This window comes from Scyliorhinus torazame, chromosome 14, assembly GCF_047496885.1.
Source record: "Scyliorhinus torazame isolate Kashiwa2021f chromosome 14, sScyTor2.1, whole genome shotgun sequence".
NCBI classification, from domain to species: Eukaryota; Metazoa; Chordata; class Chondrichthyes; order Carcharhiniformes; family Scyliorhinidae; genus Scyliorhinus; species Scyliorhinus torazame.
In genome coordinates this window covers 221349740-221368354 of record NC_092720.1, presented here as the reverse complement: position 1 = coordinate 221368354, position 18615 = coordinate 221349740, and the positions used below count along the sequence as shown (strand labels likewise).

The 18615-nt window shown below is 49.3% G+C and overlaps 1 protein-coding gene across 1 annotated transcript in view; it reads left to right on the top strand.

The window, feature by feature from the left end:
- The first annotated feature begins 5506 nt into the window (after nucleotides 1-5506).
- cchcr1 (coiled-coil alpha-helical rod protein 1) overlaps nucleotides 5507-18615 on the top strand; it is a 47614-nt gene continuing 34505 nt past the window's right edge. Inside the window, exons 1-4 of the mRNA XM_072475720.1 lie at nucleotides 5507-5609; nucleotides 9799-10018; nucleotides 12550-13060; nucleotides 18391-18566. Coding sequence (XP_072331821.1) covers nucleotides 5546-5609; nucleotides 9799-10018; nucleotides 12550-13060; nucleotides 18391-18566 — 971 coding nt within the window. The 5' untranslated portion in view covers nucleotides 5507-5545. The remainder of the gene's footprint in view (nucleotides 5610-9798; nucleotides 10019-12549; nucleotides 13061-18390; nucleotides 18567-18615) is intronic.

The following is an 18615-nucleotide window of genomic DNA, read 5'->3' as shown; positions in this document are numbered from 1 at the left end:
AGGCAGCGCGAGATCTCCGACCGGCGCCCGACGGCAGTGCGCATGCGCTCCGGGTCGCCGCGCTCTGCGCGTTGAGGTCGCTTTCCGGGCCCCTGTGCGCCGCCATCTTTGATCAAGGCAGAAAGGGAGGAGCGCCCATTGTGACAGGCACAGCTGTCAGGACCTGCTCTCTCACAACAAAGATGCCAGGATCTGACCAAAGTCCATCCACCTGAAATCAGAACTGTTTTCATTTTCTCTGCCCCCACCCACATTGCTGAGTATTTCCAGCATTTTCTGTTTCTATTTCAGATTTCCAGCCATCGCTCTGTGAGGCAGGTTAGAGATGACAATAATCAACGCAGTCCAAAGTTCACTGCTTCGCTCCAATAATTCCTGCTGATCTCCATCAAGGAGGTGGTGGAAAGAGAAAGCGCTGCAGGAAAAGCTCAGCAGGCCCGGCAGCATCTGTGGAGAGAGGGAGAGAGACAAGAGTTAACATTTCGAGTCCAATGTGGGCAGAACTGTTGGGGTGCAAAAGAGGGCCGCTAGCGAGGCCCATCGTGTTTGCGCCGGCTCTCGGAATGAGCGGGGAGATGATGGTGCAGTGGCACCATCGCTGGACCAGTAACCCAGGCTGATTCCCCTGGTTCGCGGGTTCAAATGCCACCACGGCATTTCAGAACATCCAATTCACCTAACAAGCACGTCTTTGTGGGAGGAAACCGGAGCACCCGGAGGAAACACACGCAGACACGGGGAGAACGTGCAGACTCCGCGCAGACAGTGACCCGAGCCGGGATTCGAACCCAGGACCCTCACGCTGTGAAGCAACAGTGCTGTGCTGCCGTGCCAGCATGCCCATATCCCATGGGATAATAAAGAAAATTCACCTCATGCCATTCTCCTGCCCTCTCACTGTAACCCAACATATTCTTTCCTTTCAGATAATGGTCGAATTCCCTTTGCATGCTTCGATTGAATCTGCCTCCACACTGCCAGACAGTGCATTCCAGACCCTAACCACTCGCTGTGTGAACCTGCCTCCACCACGCTGTCAGACAGTGCATTCCAGATCCTAACCACTCGCTGTGTGAACCTGCCTCCGCCACACTGTCAGACAGTGCATTCCAGACCCTAACCACTCGCTGTGTGAACCTGCCTCCACCACACTCTCAGACAGTGCATTCCAGACCCTAACCACTCGCTGTGTGAACCTGCCTCCACCACACTGTCAGACAGTGCATTCCAGGTCCTAACCACTCACTGTGTGAACCAGCCTCCACCACACTGTCAGACAGTGCATTCCAGATCCTAACCACTCGCTGTGTGAACCTGCCTCCGCCACACTGTCAGACAGTGCATTCCAGATCCTAACCACTCGCTGTGTCTGCATCACCGCGCTGTCAGACAGTGCATTCCAGACCCTAACCACTCGCTGTGTGAACCTGCCTCCACCACACTCTCAGACACTGTCTGACAACAGGAGTGCGTCCCACCTCCGAAAATCGTCCTTCATTTGGTCTACTAGTCGGGCCAGATTTAGCTTGTTCAGCCGTTCCCATTCCCGCGCCACTTGGATGCCTAGATACCTAAAGTTTCCGCCTACTACTCTAAACCCCAGTCGCCTCTCCTGTCCCCTCGCCTGGACTGCAAACATCTCACTTTTCCCCATATTTAGTTTATACCCCGAAAACTGGCCAAATTCCCCCGGAATCCTCATGATTTCTCCCATCCCCTCTGCTGGGTCCGATACATACAGGAGCAGGTCGTCTGCGTAAAGCGAGACTCTGTGCTCCATCCCCCCCTGGACCAGCCCCTTGAGGCTCTCAGTGAAATTGCCAGCGGCTCAATGGCTAATGCGAACAACAGTGGGGAGAGGGGGCACCCCTGTCTCATTCCCCCGATGAAGCCTAAAATAGTCCGATGTTGTCCTATTCGTCTGTTCGCTCTGCCCAAACCGTCCCAGTACCTCCCACAGATATTCCCATTCTACTCGATCAAAGGCCTTCTCTGCGTCCATTGCGACCACTACCTCCACCTCCCTACCTTCCTGATCACGTTTAATAGCCTTCTTCCATTGGCCACCAACTGCCTTCCCTCAACAAACCCCATCTGGCCCTCCTCAATAACATCCGGAACACAATCCTCAATCCTAGAGGTCAAAATTCTGGCCAGCAGTTTGGCGTCCACATTCAATAGGGTTATCGGCCTGTAGGACCCACACAGCTCCGGGTTCTTGTACCCGCTTCAGGAGCAGCAAAATCGTGGCCTGTGACATCATCGGGGGAAGCACTGCTCTCTCCCTTGCCTCGTTGAATGTCCTCATCAACAATGGCCCCAATATCCCAGAGAACGTTTTATTGAACTCCACTGGGTACCCGTCAGCCCCGGGGCTTTACCCGACTGCATGGCCTTCAGACCCTCCACTATCGCTTCCATCCCGATCGGGGCCCCCAGCCCTTCTACCAGCTCCCCGTCCACCTTCGGGAACTTTAGACCCCCTAGGAAGTGCCTCCTCCCCTCCTGCCCCGTTGGGGGTTCCGACCCATACAGCCATCTCCTTAAACGCCTTATTCACCCCTGCTGAGTCTCCAACCAGGTTCCCATCTCCATCCTTTACTTTCCCTATCTCCCTGGCTGCCTCCCTCTTTCTAAGCTGCTGTGCAAGCATTCTGCTGGCCTTCTCTCCATGTACATAAATCGCCCCCCTCGCCTTTGTCAGCTGCTCCACCGCCCTCCCTGTGGTTAACAAGCCGAACTCAGCCTGGTAGCCTCCGCCGTTCCCTTATAAGCCCTGCCTCTGGGGTCTCCGCATACCTCCTGTCGACCTGTAGTATCTCTTTTACCAGTCGGCTCAGGCCAGTTTCTTACCAGTGCACTGTAACGGATGGTACTGGCTTACTTTTACCTCTTCTCCAAAGCACAAAGTTCTGGGACCCCTCTCCAGGTCTTGAGCACGCAAACAACACCGAGGCCTGATCCTTCAGTCCAGTACTGACGGAGAATAATGAACTGTTCAGGTTTGAAACTGAAGCACCCCCTACCCCCATCCATCTTCTCTGATGGATGTAAAAGACCCATTTTAATACACTGCTGCTGTTTGCAGGAATTTACAGATAATTAGCTACAATGAGAGGAGAAAGTGCTGGGGAAAACTCAGCAGGTCTGGAAGCTATCTGCAGAGCGAGCAAATAGGGTCAACGTTAATCCAACAGGACTGACTCTTCCCCTTCTAAAGAAACGTTAACTCTTTTTATAATAATAATCTTTATTGCCACAAGTAGTCTTACATTAACACTACAATGAAGTTACTGTGAAAAGCCCCTAGTCGCCACACTCCGCGCCTGTTCGGGTACACAGAGGGAGAATTCAGAATGTCCAATTCACCTAACCACGTCTTGCGGGAGTTGTGGGAGGAAACCGGAGGAAACCCACGCAGACACGAGGGGAACGTGCAGACTCCGCACAGACAGTGACCCAAGCCGGAATCGAACCTGGGGCCATGAAGCAACAGTAGTAGTCACCGTGCTACCGTGACGCTTGTCCCTCTCTTCACATATCATAGAATTTACAGTGCAGAAGGAGGCCATTTGGCCCATCGGGTCTGCACCTGCTCCTGGAAAGAGCACCCCGCTTAAGCACACACCTCCACCCTATCGCCGTAAACCAGTAACCCCACCTAATCCAAGGGCAATTCAGCACGGCAAATCCACCTACCCTGCACATATTTGGACTGTGGGAGGAAACCGGAGCACCCGGAGGGAACCCACGCAGACACGGGGAGAACGTGAAGACAGTAACCCAAGCTGGGAATCGAACCTGGGATCCTGGAGCTGCGAAACAACTGCGCTAACCACTGTGCAGCCGTGCCGCCCAGATGCTGAGATCTCTGGCACTTCCTGCATCTATTTCAAAGATCAAAGAAAAGTACAGCACGGGAACAGGCCCTTCGGCCCTCCAAGTCCGTGCCGACCATGCTGCCCGTCTAAACTAAAATCTTCTACACTTCCGGGGTCCGTATCCCTCTATTCCCATCCTATTCATGGATTTGTCAAGGCGCCCCTTAAATGTCACTATCGTCCCTGCTTCCACCACCTCCTCCGGCAGCGAGTTCCAGGCACCCAATGCCCTCTGTGTAAAAAAACTTGCCTCGTACATCTCTAAACCTTGCCCCTCGCACCTTAAACCTATGCCTCCTAGTACGAAGTCTTACAACCGCGCAACCTCAAACGAACCATTGTTTGCAGCAAACTACCCAGTCTTCAGAACAGTGACCACGACACCACACAACCCTGTCATGGCAATCTCTGCAAGACGTGCTAGATCATCGACATGGATACCACTATTACACGTGAGAACACCACCCACCAGGTACGCGGTACATACTCGTGCGACTCGGCCAACGTTGTCTACCTCATACGCTGCAGGAAAGGATGTCCCGAAGCGTGGTACATTGGCGAGACCATGCAGACGCTGCGACAACGAATGAACGGACATCGCGCAACAATCACCAGGCAGGAATGTTCCCTTCCAGTCGGGGAACACTTCAGCAGTCAAGGGCATTCAGCCTCTGATCTCCGGGTAAGCGTTCTCCAAGGCGGCCTTCAGGACCCGCGACAACGCAGAATCGCCGAGCAGAAACTTATAGCCAAGTTCCGCACACATGAGTGCGGCCTCAACCGGGACCTGGGATTCATGTCACATTACATTCATCCCCCACCATCTGGCCTGCGAAATCCTACCAACTGCCCTGGCTTGGTACAATTCACACCTCTTTAACCTGGTGTTACCCCATCTCTGGATCTGTAAAGATTTAATCACCTGCTAATGCTCGCATTCCTAGCATTGTTTGGCATCTTTGAATTTGTCTATATATGTGTTTCTGGATCAGACCTCTTCATTCACCTGAGGAAGGAGCAGCGCTCCGAAAGCTAGTGACATCGAAACAAACCTGTTGGACTTTAACCTGGTGTTGTAAGACTTCGTACTGTGCTCATCCCAGTCCAACGCCGGCATCTCCACATCTATGCCCCCTAGTAATTGACCCCTTTACCCTGGGAAAAGCCTCTGACTATCCACTCTGTCTATGCCCCTCATAATTTTGTAGACCGCTATCAGGTCGCCCCTCAACCTCCATCGTTCCAGTGAGAACAAACCGAGTTTATTCAACCGCTCCTCATAGCTAAAGATCTGAAGCATCTCTGTATTTTCACAGTGACTGCATTGCTGTGTTGATGTGAGCCAACTTGTGACAATGAAGATTAGGATGATGATTAAATGAGCTGCCTTGCTTCTTCCATCATCACAGTGACTGCAATTTTCAACAAAATAAAAACGTTTAAAAAGTATTAGACTGGGTGTAAAGTCCTTCGAGGGAGGGGGATGTGTTTGTAATAACAAGCAGACAATTAAAGCCCCCCCCCCCCCTGCCCTGTGTGAGTGTGCTGGCTGCTCGCTCCGGCCGGACGGTGAAGGGTGTGACACACACACTGGCGGGCGGACTGTTGTTGGGGGGACACGGGCTGGATTGGCGGCGCTGGGGAGCGGGAGGGAGGCCGGAGCCATGGCGGAGCGGCGGCCCCCGGGGAGGGGACTGCACCCGCCGGCAGCCTTCAGCAGGCGGAGCGGTAAGATCACGAGAATTAATCATATAACAGCCCGAGGTAGGGGCACACCTATAGATCCTATCGGGACACACCTATAGATCCCACAGGGAACGGCCTACAGATCCCACAGGGAAAGACCTATAGATCTCACAGGGGGGGAGACCTATAGATCCCATAGGGAAAGACCTATAGATCCCATAGGGACATACCTGCAGATCTCACAGGGAAAGACCCATAGATCCCACCGGGAGAAACCTATAGATCCCATAGGGCCAGACCTATAGATCCCACAGGGAAAGACCTATAGATCCCAGAGGGAAAGACATACAGATCCCATAGGTAACCACATACAGATCCCTGATATATAGCAAAAGACCTACAAATCTTGAAATATCTGGGATCCCATAGGGAAAGACATGGATCCCACAGGGAAAGACATACAGATCCCACAGGGAGACATATAGCTCCCATAGGGAGACATACAAATCCCATAGGGAGAGACCTACATAACCACATAGGGAAAGACCTACAGATCCCACAGGAAAAACGTACAGATCCCATAGGCAGATGTACCAATCCCATTGGCAGATGTACAGATCCCATAGGCAGACATACAGATCCCATAGGCAGGCATACAGATCCCATAGGGAAAGATCTACATATCCCATAAGGAAAATGTCTATAGATCCTTTATATATAGGGAAGACCTATAGATCTCTGAAATTTAGGGACATTTCAATAGGTTCCTGGTCGATATAGGTAAAGATCTATAGATCCCTGACGTATAGGGGGAGATCTATAGATCCCGGATATTTGATAATGACGTCTAGATCCTTGATATATGGGGAAAGATCGATAGATCCCTAACATATAAGGAAAGGTTGAAAATGCCCTGATATTCAGGGAAAGATCTATGGGTCCCTGATATACAGAGAAAGATCTGTAGGTCCTTGGTATGTGGGGAAAATTCTATAAATCCCTGATATTGGGAAAGATCAGTATAATCCTAATTTACATGGAAATATCTATAGATCGCCAATATTGATGGGGAGATCTCTATGTCCGTGATATATAGAGAATGATCTGTAGACCCTTAATAATCAGGGAACGACCTATTGATCCTGCTATGTTCAAAAGACCTACAGAAGACTAACCCATAGATTCTTGAAATATAGAGATAAGAACGATAAGACCTCTAGATTTCAGAGATATGAGGAAGACGCATAGATCCTTGTGATGTCGATGTAGGAGAAAGACATATAGATTCCTGCGATTGGATTATATAGGGAAATGCCTGTACATTCCTGAAACATTGATATATGGGGAAAGAGGTAGAAATCCCTGATGTATGGAGTATTTCTATAAATATCACGAGATATAGATTTGTGGGGAAGTCCTATAGATTTCTTAGATACGGAGCGATGTAGATATAATGAGTAGATATTTAGTTATCTATTATATGGATGTATCGTTAGCTGTACAGATACCTGAGACGCTGCCGTTTGGGACATGAACATTTGACAAGTAGGTATACAAAGTAGATTTATTGAGATGCAGAATAGGAAAATATAGGACAGGCCTATAGATATCTGAAAAAGAGGCCAGGATTTTTTTTTTTTAAATTTAGAGTACCCAATTAATTTTTTCCAATTAAGGGGCAATTTAGCGTGGCCAATCCGCCTACCCTGCACATTTTTAAGTTGTGGGGGCGAAACCCACGCAAACACTGGGTGAATTACGCAAACTCCACACGGACAGTGACCCAGAGCCAGGATCGAACCTGGGACCTCGGCGCCGTGAGACAGCAGTGCCAACCACTGCGCCACAGTGCTGACCAAGAGGCCTGGATTTTATGCCGCTGTTGCGGTGTCTCCCCACAGTCGTTGCAGCGAGCTATTTAAATCTCCATTCAGTTTGTTGGGACTGCAGTATCCCACTGGGCGGGCTGTGTGTAAAATCCTGGACATGGATGTCTAGAACGGTTATATATAGTTCTTAAATGTACACATAATTGAGTTGACATTTGGATATCTATGATATGGACACATCGGTAGGTATAGAGATACCTGAGGTACAGTGAGATGGGGCACCTAAGGTATAGATATACATAGGAACATCGGAATTGGGAGCAGAAGTCGGCAATTCAGCCCTTTGAGCCTACTCCGCTATTCCATCAAGTCATGGCTGATCTCCTGGTCTCAAATCCACCTCCCTACCTGTACCCCATATCCCTTTAATCCGTTTTATTAGAAATATATCTATCTCCCTCTTGAAACCATTTAATGATTCGTACTCCACCGCGCTATGGGGCAGCGAATTCCACTAATTCGCCACCCTCTGCGAGAAGTATTCCTCCTCATCTCAGTTTTAAATCTACCGCCTCTCAAACTGTATCTGTGACCTCTTGATCTGGTTTGCCCTTTATCATATGGGGTGGATATATCGATTTATCGATCCATATATCCACCAGATATATGGTGCGGTCCTATCGCTATCTGAGGTATAGATACGCGAGATGGTCCTACAGATCTATGAGGTGGACATACGTGGCAGATGTATATGTACATCTGAGAAATGCATGGATTATAGATACACGCGGGGTATTCAAAGAACAAAGAACATACAGTGCAGAAGAAGGCCATTCGACCCATCGAGTCTGCACCGACCCACTTAAGCCCTCACTTCCACCCTATCCCCGTAACCCAATAACCCCTCCTAACCTTTTTTGGTCACTAAGGGTCAATTTAGCATGGCCAATCCACCTAACCTGCACGTCTTTGGACCGCGGGAGGAAACCGGAGCTCCCGGAAGAAACCCACGCAGACACGGGGAGAACGTGCAGACTCCGCACAGACAGTGACCCAAGCCGGGAATCGAACCTGGGACCCTGGAGCTGTGAAGCCACAGTGCCGCCCTATTCGTTGTGGATATACAAATGCGGTGTACCTATAAATGAGACGTGGGCTTATTTTTAGAAATTTAGATGCAGAATGTGAATGATACACTCTATAGTTAATTGCATAACTTAAAAATGTAAAGCCATTGTTGCTGTACCGCGCAGCTAGGCTCCAGACATTAGGACAGATATTGAGGCAATAGCGATTCTTTTTTTTTCTAATTAAGGGACAATTTAGCGTGGTCAATCCACCTTGGACGATGTTACCAATGATGGGTGTGTCCAGAACCAGGGGTCACAGTCTGAGGATTCAGGGTAAACCATTTCGGACAGATTTTTTTCCAATTCATTTTTTCCAATTAAGGGGCAATTTAGTGTGGCCAATCCACCTACCCTGCACATCTTTGAGTTGTGGGGGTGAAACCCACGCAAATATGGGGAGAATGTGCAAACTCCACACGGACAGTGACCCAGAGCCGGAATCGAACCTGGGACCTCGACGCCACGAGGCAACCGTGCTAACCACTTGCGCCACCGTGCTGCCCACTATTTCGGACAGAGATAAGGAGAGATTTCTTCACCCAAAGAGTGGTGAGCCTGTGGAACTCATTACCACAGGAAGTAGTTGATGCTAAAACTTTGAATATGTTCAAGAGGCGGCTGGATATCGCACTTGGGGAGAATGGGATCAAAGGCTATGGGGAGAAAGCAGGATTAGGCCATTGAGTTGGATGATCAGCCATGATGGTGATGAATGGCGGAGCAGGCTCGAAGGGCCAAAAGGCCTCCTCCTGCTCTTATCTTCTATGTGTCTATGTATCTACCCTGCATTCCTTTGGGCTGTGGGGGTGAGACCCACGCAAACACAAGGAGAATGTATAAACTCCACACGGACTGTGACCCGGGGCATAGATAGAACCCAGGAACTCGGTGCCCGTGAGGCAGCAGTGCTAACCACTGCACCACCATGCCGCCCTGAGGCAATAGAGATGGTGCAGCCCAGTTTGATCAGGCTGTGCCTAATATGAGAGAGGACAGGAAAGTGTGAAGGGAGGCTTAAAAACTGGGGCTGTTTTTGTCAGAGATTGTGGGGTGTTTCAGCTGCTATGTGAGGAACACCAGGCTTTTGAGAAAGGTCTTGATCAGATCTGAAGGAAAGAAGTACAATGATGTCTTATGATGCGTAGACTCCAGCCATTAAATTACGTTCCAGGAGAATAACGTAAGCCACAGCCGAGTGCAGCAACTAGAAACCTCTGCTCTTCCGGCAGTCTGTTACTGTTTTCTTCAATGGAGCCTCTTCTTTATCGACAGGAGCGGAGGACCTGATTCCTCCGTCGCACTTTGAGGGTCGATGCCCTGCGCCACCGTTGGTGGACACAGAGCCCTGGGCTGCCCTAGCCAAGGCAAATAAGGAGATCCTGGAACTGCGGCAAGAAAACAGCAGCCTGAGGGCGATACAGAGGCCGTCAAACAGGGACAACCTCAGAGGGCACACGGGAAATGAATCAGAAAAGGTTTCCACCAGAGCCAGGTATAGTGCATGTTTAGAGAATGAGGTGACCAGCATTTTCTGACCAGATCTCTAAGTCTTCATATGCCCATATCAAGAAAAGGCTGTTGGCACTGGATACTGCAACGGCCCCCTTGGACAATATTTCGGCAGTGGTACTGACCGAATGCGGCAGAGACTGTGCCATGTCATTGGGGCCTCTGAGACACACCAGGCGCTGTTTAACAGAGTCTGACCACCACGAAGGCTGCCAAGTTGAGGCGACTGCCAGAGATGCGTTATAAAGGAAAGTTACATAAACACAGGAGGGAGGGACGAATGGAAGGGTATGCTGACGGAGTGAGTTGAAGTACAGTGGGAAGAGCCTCGTGTGGAGCATTCGCACAAGCAGAGAACAGTTGGGCCGAATGACCTTGGGCGGCTGGGCAGTGTCCCTCTGATGCCCTTTCACTGTTGTACCGTGCAATCCCTTTAAGATTGCCATGCAGATGCACAGGTGCCTGTCTTCAAGGAACCACTTCTTGCGAACAGTCCGTTTGTCTCCCTGTTTCGATGAATGAAGGAATTTCATATATACATTATATTGCATGTATTTGGTGCAGTAAGGGCTAAAAGCCTTGGTTAGTGTGTGTGACTGCTGCAGTCACGCTTTTTTTATAATTCTGGTTTATAAGACCAGCAGACACTTTGGATACAGAGGTGCAATTAAAGCATCGTAAAAATGAAATCATTCATTCCAACCATGTATATTGTTTACCTGAAGTTGGGCTGATGGAACTTTGTTTATATAAAGAGGGTTCCCTGGGGAGTATATAATTAGAGAGATTGTGTTTAGCTTGAGTAAGGTAATGTAGTCAATGGGAGGAGTCAAGGGCTGAAGCAGACAGGTGTTGAGTTTTGGAGTTCAGTTTTGTGAACAGACGAGCAGTTTAGTTAAAACGATTTTACCTGTGAACTGAACAGCAGTTTCTGAAAAGGCTGACAGGTTAAACAGTAGTTTGTCACAGGCAAGAATCTGCAAGCTGGTTGCTGAAGGATCTCTCTCTTTCTCAAAGCAGTTTATCCAAGACATTTCTTTACAGCAAGTCTGCTAACTTGCATTTAAATGTGGATTGTGACCTGAGACGGGTTTTGCTTGAGTGGAGATAAAAGACAGCAGTTAGGAGTTGGTGTTTCATTGTTAAACATTGTTTAACTGGTAATTATAAGCTATTTCCTTGGTGATGTTAAAGTTAATTTTAATACTGTGTTAATAAAGTTTGTTTTAATATATCACATCCCTATTTGTACGTAGAATCACTCCTGGAGCGAAGTACCTTTCCTCACAGTCTTACAAATTAAATAAAATATTGGGGTTTCTGTCCGGGATCCGAGCAACTGTTAGGGTCTAGTCTGGGATTATAATACTCTGTAGCTCTGAGGGAATGTTGCTGCTGTTCACGTTGAAGTTTGACAGAGTCCAGGGCTTCGAAGCATCTTTTATTGAAATCCCGGTGACAATAATAAGCTGTTTCAATCTAGAATATCTTTTGTTTCTTGTGAAAGCATAAAATGCAGGGCAGGCAGCATCTGTGGAGAGGGAGAGAGAGACAGACGAGTTCTCTGAGATGTTTTGTTGACCTGAAACATTAACTCTGTTTCTCTCTCCACAGTCGCTAACTGAGCTGCTGGATGTTTCCAGGTAATATTTAGGTAATGCATTTTGGTAGGTCTAACATAGAGGGGAAATATACCGTAAATGGCAAAACTCTTAGGAATAGAAAGTCAGAGAGATCTGGGTGTGCAGGTCCACAGATATTTGAAGGTGGCAACACAAGTGGACAAGGTAGTCAAGAAAGCAGACGGAATGCTTGCCTTCATTGGATGGGGCATCGAGTATAAAAACTGGCAAGTCAGGCTGCAGTTGTATGGAACCTTGGTAAGGCCGCACTTGGAATATTGCGCACAATTCTGGTCGCCACACTACCAGAACGATGTGGAGACTTTGTAGAGGGTGCAGAGGGGGTTTACCAGGATGTTGCCTGGTCTGGAGGGTGTTAGCTATGTGGAGAGGCTGAATAGACTCGGATTGTTTTCATTAGAAAGATGGAGGTTGCAGGGTGACCTGATAGAGGTCTACAAGATTATGAGGGGCATGGATGGATGGATGGGCAGGCACTCTTTCCCAGGGTGGAGGGGTCAGTCACCAGGGGGCAGAGGTTTAATGTCCGTGGGGCAATGTTTCGAGGAGATGTGTGAGGCAGGTTTTTTACACAGAGGGTGGTGAGTGTCTGGAACGCGTTGCCAGGGGAGGTTGTGGAAGCAGATACATTAACGTCGTTCAAAAGGCATCTTGACAAACACATGGACAGGATGGGTACAGAGGGACACGGCACAAGGAAGTGCTGAGAGTTTTGGCCAAGGTTGGTATCATGACTAGTACAGGCTTGGAGGGCCGAAGGGCCTGTTCCTGTGCTGTATCGTTCTTTGTTTCTTTCTTTATTTTGGATTCTCAGCTACTCCGTGTTTTGCTTTTATACAAGTGTGTGTTTTCTTATTCCTGATCCGTGCAGGTCCTTGGACCGTGAGACGGACCCCGAGTGCTCCGGGGAGCTGGCCGAGCGGATGGAGATTGTCGCGTCGCAGACCCGGGAAATCCACCGCCTGACGGCGGAGGCGAGGCTGCTGAGGAGCACGGTGGAACGGCAGGCGGCCGCGATCGGACAGAAGGACAGTCTGGCGGCGCACCTGGGCGAGCAGCTGGGGGAACTGAGGGCCGAGCTGCGGGAGAGGAGGCTGGAGGCGGGTCAGCTACAGCTGCAGTACCAGGCCGAGGCAGAGGAGGCACAGAGCCAGCACCGGGCAGAGAGCCAGCGCCTGAAGAGCCAGCTGGCGCTGGAGCGGGCCCGCTGGGGCGAGGAGGCCGAGTTGCTGAGGAGCGAGGTGGAAGAGATGAGAGAGTGCCACCGGCGGGAACTGGCTGCCCTGCAAGAGGAGTTGGCCCAGCAAGCTGAAGCAAAGAGCAAAGACGACCGGTTACAGATCGCCAGGCTACAGGAGGCTCAGTATCTACGCACAGCAGAGGTATTAGACCATAAGACGTCTGAGCAGAAGGGGGCCATTCGGCCCATCGAGTCTGCTCCGCCATTCAATGCATTCCAAACTGATCTGATGTAATCCTCAACTCCACTTTCCCTCTTTATCCCGTCACCCTCAATTCCCTCACTGATTAAAAATCTGTCTCTCTCGGCCTTGAACATACCAAACGACCCGGCCTCTACAGCTCTCTGCGGGAAAGATTCACTCCCCTCTGAGAGAAGAAACTCCTCCTCACCTCTGCATGATTTGGGTAGGACGGGAGTTGCAAAACTTCAGCGGTTTAATGAAGTCCATTCGCTACAAAGAAATGTGTTTACTCGAGGCAGGCATATCTCTTGCTTCTTCTCTGCTCTTGGGCTTCTTAGTAATAAGACCATAAGACATAGGAGCGGAAGTAAGGCCATTCGGCCCATCGAATCCACTCCACCATTCAATCATGGCTGATTTCATTAACTGCTCTCTCTCCATAGCCTTAATTCCTCGAGAAATCAAGAATTTATCAACTTCTGTCTTAAAGACACTCAACGTCCCGGCCTCCACCGCCCTCTGTGGCAATGAATTCCACAGACCCACCACTCTCTGGCTGAAGAAATTTCTCCTCATCTCTGTTCTAAAGTGACTCCCTTTTATTCTAAGGCTGTGCCCCCGGGTCCTAGTCTCCCATGCTAATGGAAACAACTTCCCTACATCCACCCTATCTAAGCCATTCATTATCTTGTAAGTTTCTATTAGATCTCCCCTCAACCTCCTAAACTCCAATGAATATGATCCCAGGATCCTCAGACGTTCATCGTATGTTAGGCCTACCATTCCTGGGATCATCCGTGTGAATCTCCGCTGGACCCGCTCCAGTGCCAGTATGTCCTTCCTGAGGTGTGGGGCCCAAAATTGCTCACAGTATTCTAAATGGGGCCTAACTAATGCTTTATAAAGCTTCAGAAGTACATCCCTGCTTTTATATTCCAAGCCTCTTGAGATGAATGACAACATTGCATTTGCTTTCTTAATTACGGACTCAACCTGCAAGTTTACCTTTAGAGAATCCTGGACTAGGACTCCCAAGTCCCTTTGCACTTCAGCATTATGAATTTTGTCACCGTTTAGAAAATAGTCCATGCCTCTATTCTTTTTTCCAAAGTGCAAGACCTCGCACTTGCCCACGTTGAATTTCATCAGCCATTTCTTGGACCACTCTCCTAAACTGTCTAAATCTTTCTGCAGCCTCCCCACCTCCTCCATACTACCTGCCCCTCCACTTATCTTTGTATCATCGGCAAACTTAGCCAGAATGCCCCCAGTCCCGTCATCTAGATCGTTAATATATGAAGAGAACAGCTGTGGCCCCAACACTGAACCCTGCGGGACACCACTCGTCACCGGTTGCCATTCCGAAAAAGAACCTTTTATCCCAACTCTCTGCCTTCTGCCTGACAGCCAATCGTCAATCCATGTTAGTACCTTGCCTCGAATACCATGGGCCCTTATTTTACTCAGCAGTCTCCCGTGAGGCACCTTATCAAAGGCCTTTTGGAAGTCAAGATAGATAACATCCATTGGCTCTCCTTGGTCTAACCTATTTGTTATCTCTTCAAAGAACTCTAACAGGTTGTCAGGCACGACCTCCCCTTACTAAATCCATGCTGACTTGTCCTAATCCGACCCTGCACTTCCAAGAATTTGAAATCTCATACTTAACAATGGATTCTAGAATCTTGCCAACAACCGAGGTTAGGCTAATTGGCCTATAATTTTCCATCTTTTTCCTTGTTCCCTTCTTGAACAAGGGGGTTACAACAGCGATTTTCCTATCCTCTGGTACTTTCCCTGGCTCCAGTGACTTTTGAAAGATCATAACTAACGCCTCCACTATTTCTTCAGCTATCTCCTTTAGAACTCTAGGATGTAGCCCATCTGGGCCCGGAGATTTATCAATTTTTAGACCTCTTAGTTTCTCTAGCACTTTCTCCTTTGTGATGGCTACCATATTCAATTAGAAGGATCTGGAGGCGGGGGGGGGTGGCTACGGTTTAGCCCTGGCAGTGACTAATGCTCTCATCTCTGAATCGAGAGGTTGTGGGTTCTAGCCCCGTCCAGGGGCTCGAGCAGGCAATCTAAGCTGACACTCCCCATGCGGTACTGCAGGAGTGCCGCCCTGCTGGTCATAAAGACGAGATGTTAGACTTAGGCCCCATTCCCCTACAGAAGAAGACTTAATTTTAATGGCTCTGTTGGTTTCAGCCGAGGTCGGACCTTCAGGCAGATTTGATGAGCTGCACACCTTTGGGTTGTGGGGGCGAAACCCACGCAGACACGGGGAGAATGTGCAAACTCCACACGGACAGTGACCCAGAGCCGGGATCGAACCTGGGACCTCGGCGCCGTGAGGCAGCAGGGCTAACCCACTGCGCCACCGTGCTGCCCTAGGGTTAAGAATCTTTGGAATTCTCTACCCCCCAAAGGATTGTGGATGCTCCGTCATTGAATCCATTTAAGGTTGGCTCAGACAGGGAATCGAAGGATATGGGGAGCGGTCGGGAATGTGGAGATACAGAGTCTGCAGAGGTGGGCAGCCTCGAAGGGCTGAATGGTCACTCCTGCTCCTATTTCTTGTGTGCACTTTGTTATGGCACGATAGATGGTCAAGCCAGGCTGCCCAGAGGGAAACGTGGACCAAGCTGCCACAATGGTTTGCAATTTGTATATTATGAGGAGTGATCTGGAGTCAAGATAAGTAAATCCAGACCACTTGTAATCATTTTAAATATTACATATTCTAAAAATAAACCTAGAGTATCCAATTTCTTTTTCTAATTAAGGGGCGATCCAACTACCCCGTACATCTTTGGGTTTCATAGGGTTTCATCGAATTTACAGAATTTCATAGAATTTACAGTGTAGAAGGAGGCCCTTCGGCCGATCGAGTCTGCACCGACCCTTGGAAAGATCACCCTGCCTAAGCCCACACCTCCACCCTATCCCCGTAACCCAGTAACCCCCACGTAACCTTTTTGGACACTTAAGGGCAATTTAGCGCGGCCAATCCACCTAACCTGCACATCTTTGGACTGTGGGAGGAAACCGGAGCACCCGGAGGAAACCCACGCAGACACGGGGAGAACGTGCACACTTCGCACAGACAGTGACCCAAGCCGGGAATCAAACCTGGGACCCTGGAGCTGTGAAGCCACGGTGCTAACCACTGTGCTGCTGGTTGCGGGGGTGAGACCCACGCGGAGATGGGGAGATTGTGCAAACGCCACACGGACAGTGACCTGAGGCTCCTTGGCGCCGTGAGGCAGCAGTGCTAACCACTGCGCCACCATGTCGCCCTTTAAATATTAATTTTTAATATTTATTAAAAATAAAGAAAATAACATTGACACAGGAACACAGTTACTCAGTTAACAGTACTTTAGAAACATTTCATGAAAGATATTGGATTAAATAAACTCCAAGCTAAAACCCCCCTCTTGATGGCAACAGTCCTTACAGATTTTCTAATCTATAAACGTCCAGTAACATTACCACACAATGCCTTGCTGCTCTAGGGGAAACCTCACACAGGCTCGCTTCTGGAGGATGGCATTCACTGGTATTCACAGGTCTGGCTTCAACACATTCTGTCGTGTTCAAAATCTCACAGCCCCACATAACAGCCTTCAGTCTCACTTGAAATTAGTATTTTCCCCATCGAGCTTCCACTCGATTGTTTGAACAATCCTTTGGAAATTCCTCTCCCCAGAATTATTTTTTAAAAAATAATTTTTATCAAAGGTTTTCATAAAATATGAATAACAAAATGAGAAAGCAAAAAGAACCCAACAGGGTTAAGTACAAAACACAATCTAAAAAAGCAACCCCCCAAACCCCCCCCCGTACCTAAATAATAAATTAACATTAACACCCCGACTTAAGACAACAGGTGTATACACCCCCTCAGACCCTTCCAGTGTAAATAACATAAACAAAAATAAAGTAAACCCCCCCCCACCCCCAGAGCTGCTGCTGCCATTGACCAATGTCTATCGTTCTGCCAGAAAGTCTAAGAACGGTTGCCACCGCCTAAAGAACCCTTGTACCGACCCTCTCCAGGCGAATTTCACCCTCTCCAATTTAATGAACCCTGCCAGGATTCCATGCTTGGGGGCCTCGTATCTTTCCACTGAAGGAGAATCCTTCGCCGGGCTACCAGGGACGCAAAGGCCAGAATTCCGGCCTCCTGCGCTCCCGGCTCCTCTGCCACCCCAAATATTGCGAGCCCCCAGCCCGGTTTGACCCTGGATCCTACCACCCTCGACACCTTCCTCGCTACGCCCTTCCAAAATTCCTCCAGCGATGGGCAAACCCAGAACACATGGGTGTGATTTGCTGGGCTCCCTGAGCACCTAACACACCTGTCCTCACCCCCAAAGAACCCTTGTCCCGGTCATGTGTGCCCTGTGCAGCACCTTAAACTGTATGAGGCTGAGCCTCGCGCATGAAGAGGAAGAGTTTGCCCTCCCTAGGGCATCTGCCCACGTCCCCTCTTCGATCTCCTCTCCCAACTCCTCCTCCCACTTACCTTTCAACTCCACCACCGAGGCCTCCTCCTCCTCCTGCATCACCTGGTAAGTTTCCGAGATCTTCCCCACTCCCACCCACCCCCCCGAGAGCACCCTGTCCTGTACTGTGTGTGTCAGTAGCCGTGGGAATTCCACCACCTGCCGCCTGGCAAACGCCCTTACCTGTAAGTGCCTGAAGGTGTTCCCCGGGGGGAGCCCGTACTTCTCCAGCTCGCACCTCTCCCCAGAATTGATCAACCTTTTTTAAAATTATTAATTCGTGAACACTATTTATAAAGTAACTACTGCTTTGCCTCAAACATTTATTATCTCCCAATTATTTATTTTGCCTTTGAGATCCATCAGTCAACTTTAAAATCATAAACTTCTCATATCTACCTAATGTCAATTCCTGGTCAGGCCGCTTTCCTGGCTCCCCCTGTTTATTACCATTTCAACCAATTGCCTCCTTTATTAATGTCTTGACCGTTGCAGTCTAATCAAACTAGTCACGCCCATACTCGCACACAAGTTTTTTCCCCCAGTATATGACAATGATATTGCAAAAAAATATTAAGGGCTCTAATTTTCCAAACAACGTGAAATGGATTTTTGGGTTCAGTAGAGCGGTTGAAAGCACAGGAATCGTTTAAGAGCCTTTTAGCAGCTGGGAGGGGGTGGGGTTGTAGCTTTCTGGTTCTTCAGGACGGATGAGTTAGCCAAGCTCCCTTTCTCGCCTGCCGGAGAAACGTCTTTCGTGTCTCGTCCCGACAGCTCTTGCACTCGGCGGAGTCTCGTGGCAAAGATTGCGCTGCCCTCCGGGAAACGGTGGCAGAATTGGAGGGAGAGCTGAGGCTGAGCCGGGAGAAGGGAGCGCAGGACGCGGCACGCTTCAGAGAGAAGCTCAAGGCAGCCGGTGAGGAGAGGGACACCTTGCAGGAGGATTTGAGGTAAGTGAGTCGGCCTATTGGCATTGCCGGTTCGGCGGAGTTTGCTCTG